The 9868-nt window shown below is 46.3% G+C and overlaps 1 protein-coding gene and 1 long non-coding RNA gene across 4 annotated transcripts; both read right to left on the minus strand.

Moving 5' to 3' along the window:
• Positions 1–4328, minus strand: LOC108164319. Of its 3 annotated transcripts, none has more exons than XR_004473038.1 (3): positions 4244–4328; positions 3800–3989; positions 1–18 (listed from the first exon to the last, which is right to left on the minus strand). It is a non-coding gene; the product is annotated as an uncharacterized LOC108164319 (long non-coding RNA). The 3 variants fall into 3 exon arrangements; XR_001775827.2 differs by lacking the exon at positions 1–18 and adding an exon at positions 1777–2631; XR_004473037.1 differs by lacking the exon at positions 1–18 and adding an exon at positions 2910–3494.
• Positions 4329–5065: 737 nt separating this feature from the next.
• Positions 5066–6029, minus strand: LOC108161495 (cytochrome b5 domain-containing protein 1). Its single transcript, XM_017295770.2, has 3 exons — positions 5780–6029; positions 5347–5712; positions 5066–5291 (listed from the first exon to the last, which is right to left on the minus strand). Exons 1-3 carry the CDS (start codon positions 5924–5926, stop codon positions 5157–5159), a joined length of 648 nt encoding a protein of 215 aa, XP_017151259.1. The 5' UTR covers positions 5927–6029; the 3' UTR covers positions 5066–5156.
• Positions 6030–9868: the final 3839 nt, after the last annotated feature.

Here is a 9868-nt window from a genome sequence, read left to right on the forward strand (position 1 = left end):
AAAACTCTATAGAAGAAACTGAGGAAAAGAAAAGAGAATATTGCCAACTAATCATTGTTAGAAAGTGAAGTTGTCGTTGTTGTTTCAGTTTATGTTGGCCAAACGAATTACACGAGTCTACCATCCAAATAAGTGAATGTATACACCAGATTGAGACCTGGATGGATGAGAATGATGATGGTTTCCTTTCCATTTCGAGCTAAAGACTTTAACTGTGGTCAGTGAGGAGGGGAAAGAATCAAAGACAGATCAACAGACCAACCCTCATTTCACACAGTTCTAACCCTTCTCAGGCCCTCTCCACACTCATAAATTGTTAGAATCTGTAAGCCCCTCTCCCAGCCACCCAGACACTTGTCTGGCATAAATCAAATCCCATTTAATGGACGAGTACACTTCCCCTAAGCCCAAGTAAACAATTCAATTTGGCAAACCCACAGCAAAACCCTCCCTCTGTACCAAAAAATCGACTCAAAATTCAGATCACAATTTGATAATCCGCAGAGCCACTTAAAAAATCAATTGAAACCCGCAGAAGCGAGGGCATAAATCAATAGAATTTAGGTCTATGGAAATTATTGCCAGCCGCTAGAGCCGCTCCCACGCTCTGCAGGAAGCACAAGGCCAGCAAACGGGTGAGGAAACTCCCTCGACACAGGGCACAGGACACAGGACACGGGACACAGGAAGTGTTTGGTCAACTAAAAAAACAGACCCCCAGAGGAAAAGCCGAATGACAATCGGGGCAGGAATAGATGGAAGGATACAAATGTGGGAACTTGAATGTCACGTGTGCTTTTAATTGATTTCTGGCAGGCGATTTGCATGGGAAACATTTGATTGCACGGGGGTAAAGGGATTCCCAGTAAAGGGCCCGGCTCGTCTGGTAATTAACCAAGAAGCGACAGGCGACAACAAATATTGTGTTAATATCCATAAATTGAGGCGAAACCCGGGCCCAGCCGAACCTTAACCCTTTTGCTGAGTGACGGTTTGACTGTCATTAAATTTGCATAGAATGTTGGCCTCCGAAACGCTGCGAACCAAAACCGCCCCATTGTCTGCGTCTCCACCTCTATTTTCCCCCCCACATCCATTTTCATCCAAGTCCAACTCCGTTTGCGACATACCTTGAGGGCACTCAGCCAGAACCAGAACTCTGCCCCGGAGACCATACCCCAATGTATATAAAAATATATTTATTTTTATATAGTTGCACGCGTTAATTTATTCTACAGAACTGAACAGAACAGAACAGCGACCATGCCACGTCTTTGCCTCTGCCTCTGTCTTTACTTCTTTCTCTTCGAAAACCACATCCGAAAATTATACAATAAAATGTAAAATAAACTCGTTGTTGGCAGCCATTCGAAATTGTTATTGCCAATGGATATTTATACAAACAGCTGCGAGCCGATCCAACCACAAGAAAGTGCAGCGTCCTCCCGCTGACCCCGACCCCCTCGAAGACCCAATCCCCACTCCCATTCTCAGTCGCAGGCCAAGTCGAACCTTGTCAATCTGCCAGAGAATACGAGTACCAGACAGGGGCGGGGCACAGGCAATATTCACATCGAAGAAATGACAGTGCCACAGACAGACCGACAGACACTCGTCCAAAACGGAAGCAGTTAAGCTTTGAATAATTTATGAACACTCACCAAGCTCAAGAGGTGCAAAAGTTGCATATCAATTTGAAAGAACTCGAAGGAGGCATTCGGGTATATGTAAACTTATATTGAGGGAAGTTCCAGATTGGAGGAACTTAATTTTAACACTTTTTCTTTGGTTTCGGTTCTCGAATGTGAATTTTATTAAAGGGATTACCCTCGGAGAAGATGAACCTAATCAGCAAAAAGATATGATAAGTCATTTTGGCTATATGTAGTGAAATCTCTTTGTGACTTGTTCGAACCAAACAGCTTTAGAAATATACTGTTTTTTTTATGTACCAAACTAAATCGTACTGATTCGATCATTTTCAAAAGATATACTCCTGGAGTAAATTCCCTTTGAAAGTATTGCCACATTTCGCTTGTTAATCTTTAAATAACCTATAAATACATATATCTTCTATACATCGTCTAAAGCGTAACTATTTTTTCTAAGTGGCTATTTATCATTTATTTGCAACTCGAAAGAGCCGCTGGCCAATGCTATAGTATAATCCCAATTTTAACCAAACTGCCACAGAGCCACAGCTCAGAAGCCACCGAATCAATCACTTCCATCATATTTAGTATGCCAATGACAGTCTATGCTCCCCGACCGTACAAAGACCCACTTGACTGCTGCTGCGGTTGCTGCTGTCCTGTACGGTGGTCACCCGAATATGGAGTTGGGGACTTTGTGGTGTGTGGTGTGGTGTGGTGTGGCGTGGCGTGGCCACTTCCTAATTTGGTTCCGCTATTTATTGTCGCATACTCTTTTTTCCTTCGTATTTATTATTTAATTTGTTGTAGCTGGTGTGGAATTCCAAGTGCCAAATGCAGGCAGGCAGGCAGCGGCAGCGGTCAATGCTTTGTATGCCAAATGCAAAGGTCCGATGGGGGAAGTCGAAACCAACGCCCCAACAGAATCGTTTGAAGAGGTGCGGAGCAGGAGGCGGAGACGGAGGCCAAGTAGAGTTCTCTACATTAAAACAGTAAAAGAAACTGAAAATGACACTGATTGCCATAACGGATGTATCTACTAGTACGTATAGGATGGCTATTTTGGGGCTGCTGGAATGGTGGTACTTCCTTTTGGGTGTGGCTGACCTTCATGGCACACAACATTTCGACTACTCCGCTCGTTCGGCTTTCTATTTCTACAGCTAATCTGCATAAATTCCTCTGCCCCCAAAGCGGATTCAGACACAAACACAGCCACACACAATCAACTACACGAGCAGGAACAACCTGAGAAAATAACCGCCAAGCGAACAGTTTATTTCGAGCTAAGCACTAAATTAGCTCGCTTAGCTGGGAAACCGCGGGGGGAGCGGGATCGGGAGCTTAGACGAAAACGCCGACGACGAAGATTGCTCGCATACCAGAGAGCCTCCACTTCCGCCTGGAAAATGCCTTGGGAAAGAGGAACAAATTAAAGAAAGAAAGAATGCGAGCGGCATAGAATTCAGATTTAGCTGCCTTGACGACTACGCATGGCTGTTTGTTGGAGGTAGAGGACTGTGGGAATGGGTCACAGTCACATCTGAAGTGGGTTACATCTTCCATACATTCGTACTTCTGCTGCTGTTGTTGTGGGTGCTGTCGATCCGCGCTGATGTTGGTTGATCCTAAGGAATGCCGTGAAAAGCGCACTGGATCTTGTCTTTGTCAGTGCCAGTGCCATTGTCAGGGCAGATGTCGCCGTTGTTGGTCTCTTTTAGAATAATTGTCAGCCAGTGGCATGTACTTGGAAGCCAGGTCGGGGCCGTGGCATGACAAACTTTGAAAATGCGATTCAGCAGGAAGATTTTACGTTCAGATATTTGAGTTCCATCAACTAAGCTGTAAGTTGCAAACAAATGACATAAGATAATAGCATCATTCACTCTTTCCTTACTGGCCCCTATCTTGGCACCTACCACTGTCCACAAATGAATACTTAATACGCAAATGCATTTCGTTTACTTATACGCCCAGGCGGCGCATTGAACTCTGTGGCGCTTCAAACAAAAGACTTAGGCAACGAACTGTCTCGGAGGCATGCCAAAAACGGGTTTGGCCAAACGACAACCGCAGTTCCATAGAGCAGCCATGGGCAGTGCTCCCCCTATGCCACACCCACCATTAACAATGATGCTCCCCCGTACCTTGAAGCCCAGACAGACAGCAGGACAGGTTACCAATGTTCGATATGTGTACTGTGTACTGGGTACTGGATACTGGATGGAGTTGCTTTGCGTTGCTCCTGTTCCCATGGTTCGACATGCACAAACGTGTTCGTTCGCAGATGAGTCATCGTCCCCGCTCTCTGTCAGGTGGTGCCAGGTACCACAGATTCTGAAACAGGTATGAGAGAACAGTATTTCACAAGATTGTGCATGTCTTGGCTCAGGTTGGCTTGGCTTTGGCTATTGATTCCCTTTGCTCTTTGGCTGTTTCCTTTTAGCCTCTGCGCTGTGTTTTTGTTGACTTGTAGCATGGGAAAGTATCTGCGGATCTGCGGATTGATATATCCGCAACCTTCGAGTGCCAAACCCAGCGGCTTGTCAAAAATCCTACACACATCGCGGCTAAAATAATTCACAACATACCTCGATTGCTCCAGTACCTAGTATCTTGGCCTCTTTGTCACACGTCGCTTGCTCAATGTAAATTAAGAACACAGCCGCACTGACGACCATTTATGGCCCGACTTCAACCTCAACCCAGGCCGAGAGAACTGGTTTGCAATTAAACAACTAAACAAAAAAATTATTAAGCAAAATGAGTCTGAAATTAATTATTTATGCGCTCAAGATAAGCACAAGAGGAGGAGGCAGAACAAAGAACCCCAAGCCCAAACCACAAGCCCCAAGACAGATCCAACACAAGTGGGCGTCTCCAGTGGCTAGGAGGAGAGCTTCCAAGAACCATAAGCCATAACTCTAGCCAGGGCTAATGCGGTATACTGGTACTGGTACTGGTATATGGATAGGACTGGAAAAACAGTTCACAGTTCAGTAAGCACGACACTCCACTCCCCCTTTTAGCCGGGGCAGTGGCAGTGGCAGTGGCAGTGGCAGTGGTAGCTGCAACGCGTGCCAACTGGGCAGCTGCAGGCGCTGTACCTACAGACACCACCCCGATCGTCATACACGAGTTCACAGCTCCAGCTCCACCAGCCCGCATAATTTAGAGTCCGTTCAAGAGCCAGAGCAGAACCCGGTCCAAGACCCAATTCAAGTCCAAGAGCAGCACCCAGGAGCAATAATGCACGTAAGTATTCAGAGCCAGAGATAGATCCGACCCGACCCTATGGAACTCCGCTGCACTTTTAGACTATTACCCTCTTCTGTCGACCATGACATTTGTTGAAATTTGTTTAAAATTTATATAAATGGTTGGACCAACTCCAACTCCAACTCCAACTGCAGTCTAGCCTGAAATGAGCTTTACTTGGCTGCAGCACAACGAATTTCCAATAAACTGAACCCAAAACCTGTAAACTTTTGACACCACTCGAACTCAAGCAATGGTTATATCATCTGTGTAGTAGAGCCAAATGGAGGGGGGCGGTAGCTCCACATCGCAGTCCTCCTCATCTATCAGACCGTTCTCGTCCAAGGTGCCGTTCAGGTCGAGCTGGCCGCAGGCCGTTCCCTGCGGGAGAGATCATTCAAGAAGGGGTGTCTTTTGAGAACAGAGATCAACTTACTCCATTGGAGAACTTGCGCCACTCGTAGCTGCCTGCATGGTGATTGTAGTGCTGCTTGTACTTCTGTTGGATGTCGTAGATAGTGTCTTCATCGCACACGGTCATGAACACGGTCTGGGCCGTCAGGGCATTGATGATTCGAATAAGGCGTGCACGTCGTGTGAGTCTCCCAATGTGATAGAAGGGATCCTGACTCCACATGGCGCCATTGGTCTTGGCAAACTCACTGAGGGCCACCTCCAGGATAGGTGGAAAGAGGACACGCGGTCTGCCAGTCCTAACCGAGATCTCCGTGCGGGGCTCCCCATTCTCATGGAAGAAATGTGTTAGATCCTTGCCCGCATGAGCTACCAAGTAATCCATGTTCTGCAGAAGATTCGATAGAAGATGGGGATAGAGGAAAGAATTTAGAGATTTTTCTGTTAAGACCTACGGTATTCCAGTGATCCAAGCGATCCCGTATCATGGGCGTCAAATCATAGACGTTATTGTGTATAATGATCCAGCAGTCGTCCTTCTTGTTATGCAGCACAGTCTCATCCTTCAGATAGTATCGCATTTTATTAATTGGTTGTTCCATTTCACAGATTTACATACGAGTAGCAACAAAGCCGAATGCGAATGTAATGTAATTTGATTTGACTAACAAAACTGTCGCCTCTTGACTCGGCCCATTAATTCTGAGTGTTCTAACGTTGCCAACTGGGGAGGGGAGAGATGGCATCGCTTCCAATGTAAAATGGTCTCGGGAGCGGGTCTTATCGCCTCGAATGCATCATGGCGGCTGTTGGGCTGTCGGGCAGGCCAATTAATTTTAGCTGCAGCCGCTGCAGCGGTCCAAGTACGAGAATTCTCCGTTTCATTAGAGAGGCATCTGGTTTTCGGGATGCCATTGCATAATTAGCCGCCAATTGTCAAGTCGTCGCCGGCCGGCGGTTCCCGTTTGCCCTCTGCCGTGGTTGCCCATCAATCGCTCGCCATAAATAGAAAAATTAGATTAATGACTGATGGCATTTTTGGTCTAACCTCCGGAGGTTACAGACACTCACTCCACTCCACTCCACAGACATTCTTATTGATGGGAGCTCTGTCAGCGACCATTGGAAGTGCACCGCACTTTGAAATATTTCCCTCCAGCTTGTTCCCAAGATCATGGAGCTTCAGCTATTCAATGGACTAAAAGTCTTAGACCTATGTGCCCTGCTGGAGCCAGAAACCATTGTCTCGCATTCGTACAAGTCAGATATCGAATATTCCGCTCATCCGAATGTTGATTGGTGCTATGGACGAATAATGGAAAAGTGCATCTACCAGAAATTGACACACCACCCGAATCATTAAATGTCTTGCTCATCGGCACTGATCTAGATTCAAAACTGTTTCTGCAGTACATTCGCACATTAAATTGATGCTTCCAAATGACATCCTTCGGAGCAACACAAATAGTTCACAATGAGTGGGGGGGGAAATGGTTTGTCGGCTATGAATGTCTTTGAATTTCCACATTAAAATATTGAGGTACTTAACAGAAGGCTCTACCTCTTTTTGATGACCACTTTCTGTACCACAGCTCTTAGCCGGAAAAACTTATAACCCCTTTCCATCCTATCGAATGGTTTCAGTTTCTAGACTGAACTTTGAACTATGCGCCGCTGCCTTGTGGTACCAAAGGTAACTAATGGACACACGTGATAAAATCAACTTCCGCAGGATTACAAAGTCAGCGACCTGGCCTGGCCCTGGCACTGGCGGGGGCAGGTCAGCAGCACACAGCTGCCGCGTTCCGTTGCGCATGCGCAGACACAGGAGCCCAGGGATTTGCCATGGCAACTGCGAGTGTACACAAAACATGACTAAGCAATATATATAGGTGGCAAGGAAGGGGTAGCACCCTAGGAAAGGATACTGTGTGGAAAGCGGAAGGGTGGCCATCCGGAGGCTCGAGTGGCATCTCATATTGCAATTATAGCGCATATAGATTTAGTGCTAAAAGGATTTACAGATACTCAATGTTTACTTTAATTGGTTTGTCTGACGGCGCCACGCGCCTCTCTAAGTGGATTTTAATATTGCCACAGGCTGTCGGCAGAGCAGGCTGCGTGATTGCAGCAGCTGTTGGTGGATAGCCGCAGACGGCAATTATATGGGCTGGCCCATTTGCAGCTTGGCCTTGCCCCAAGGAAAGCTGCATCCTTTTTGGCAATGCCAAACACAAAGCGGTGGCAACAGCAGGGCCTCAAATGCCACAAAATATGGCAATTAATCACGCAACAGTCTGAAAACCAGACAAAATTGTGCCTGATGAGAAAGAGGCAAAGCACCGAATTGCTTGATGACCTGTAAAAGGATATAGAGGTGCAACATTTTGAAATGGGTGCAGCAGGGGCACAAGATCTTTTTATAGTCCCGATATACCCTGGATCTTTATCTACTCCTTCTAAATTTATGAAAAACTGTACATTCGGCAATATATCCCTGTTATACTGGCATACCCCTTGAAAAAGGTTCGAAGCCGAAAAGCAAATTGTTGACAAATGTTATCCACAAAAGAAAGGATACAAAAAAGTAAAAACAGCTAGACCCTGACAATGACAAGGACAACGACAACGACAACGACGACGACTACAACACGAATGCCAGCTGCAAATGTGGTGGCGAACCAGTGGATGAAAGGAGTCACTCACTAGTCTGTGGTGCTGCTGGTGTGGGTTGGACCGTGATCAACAGCCACTCAGGCCTATTTGCATGGGCGGTGGCCAGAAAGTGAAAAGTGGTGTGGCAGCGGTGGCCAGCAAGGGTGCGAGTGCGAGTCCTGCTAATTGCCTCCAAGTCAACTGTGAAGCTGCACATATGTCGATGTGAAAGGGCGAAGAAAGACCACTGAACAAAGAGGACGAGTTTTCCCATTTTCCTGTCCAACAATGAGGTTGAGTTTCCCATTCTTGATTTGTTTGCTCGCCGGCTCGTTTTGATTTAGAGGAATGGCAACAGCCGGTTGTTCATTTGACACGCCCGTCCTGTCCGCCTGCCCCGTCTTGATCTCTGGCCAAGGAGCTGCAGCTGCAGCTGCTGTTGTGGCTGCCTCTGCTGCTGGTAATGGGTCTAATGTGTCTTGGGTTTTGGGTCAAGGAGGCAGGGCACAGCCGAGTGCGTGTGGCAGGCACAAGCGAGGCTCTGGAACAATGCAGGCGAGGCACATAAAACTCGAAATGGAAACTGCAAATGCTGCGGGCTCGAGCAACCAACCCCAAGGGTCCCCACAAGGGCCATAGGGAACCGATTCCAATCCCAACCCCTACGCACTGCACCACTCTGAAGAGCCACGAACCACGTGCGTCACGCGCAGTCGCAGCCAACAGCCAGGGACCCCGAACGGGTCTCCGACTCCGACCCCGATCCAGGCCCCGTTACGAATCGAACAATGGCCACAGGCTTTTCAGAACCCATTGAGTGCGTTATGAAAATAAATAAAAATAAAAAAAACTAGCAGAAAATACTTTGTTAATGTAAATGACAGGAAGTGTGCACTTGAGGGCCAGCATCATCGTCGTCTCCGTCGCCGTCATTGTCCCCCAGAGAGGCTGCAATTATATTGCACCAAACAATAAAAAACTCAGACCACAAAATACTATACTTACTTTTTTTCACAATTGCAAGTTTAGCGGAAAAAGTGCGACAAAAACTGCTGCAGCTGCAGACACGAGTATTTTTTTAATTTCTGTTTCTGTTTTTTCCCCTCTTTTCCAATACTTAATTCAAATGGCAATTGCAATTGCAATCTCAATCGAGTCGCCGTCGCCGTGTGCGTAGGCAAACGAGTACGAGTACTAGTGCGGGTATTCCAAGTCCAATTGTGGGACAGCGCGAACGGAGATGCCTGTCAGATTGCCTTGACACATTGACAAAGCCAGGCGCCAACTAATACAAGTTATGCGATTATCTGAACACATTCCCAAGTATGTACATATGTACTTTACTCTCTGGGGATATTAAGAAACTAAGTACTTAAGTACTTCGTATTATGAGTGGATTAAAATTGAGGAAACAAATTAATCCATACAGCAAACAGGGATTCCAAAGTATCACTCATTTCTGGAAAGATAAGAATATACTCGGAAAAGGAACTTCACTTAAAGGTCCCTTGGTTATATTATAAACTGATATAGTTCCATGTATGTATGTTGCATGTATAATATGAATTTCCTGAGTTCTCCGTAATATATCGTACCAAAATATCATCTAACTACATTCGGCAATCCAATTATAGTTACCTAAAAGTAATTCCCTGTATTGTTGCACAAATAATGACTTTTCATCATGCCGTATGCCCGACACATTCTATGGATACCTCCAACAACGTTTCACCTTGCCTACAACTGACTACAAATATACAAAATAATTACCGGGACCACAGGGTGGCTGCATTATAGTCAACACCCAGCCCAAACCAGAAGTGGCAACAGCTGACGGAGTCCACAGGCATCGCTCACCCGCAGACAGATCTCTCCCGCCCCTGTGTCTT

This window comes from Drosophila miranda, chromosome 4 (genome assembly GCF_003369915.1).
Source record: "Drosophila miranda strain MSH22 chromosome 4, D.miranda_PacBio2.1, whole genome shotgun sequence".
Lineage (NCBI taxonomy): Eukaryota > Metazoa > Arthropoda > Insecta > Diptera > Drosophilidae > Drosophila > Drosophila miranda.

Bases quoted from the DNA above. Each gene is read 5' to 3' on its own strand.
- LOC108161495 (XM_017295770.2), bottom strand. From the start codon at position 5,926: ATGGAACAACCAATTAATAAAATGCGATACTATCTGAAGGATGAGACT. The intron at 5,713-5,779 runs GTAGGTCTTAAC...AATCTTCTGCAG, and splicing joins GCTTGGATCACTGGAATACC to AACATGGATTACTTGGTAGC. The intron at 5,292-5,346 runs GTAAGTTGATCT...TCTCTCCCGCAG, and splicing joins GGCGCAAGTTCTCCAATGGA to GGAACGGCCTGCGGCCAGCT.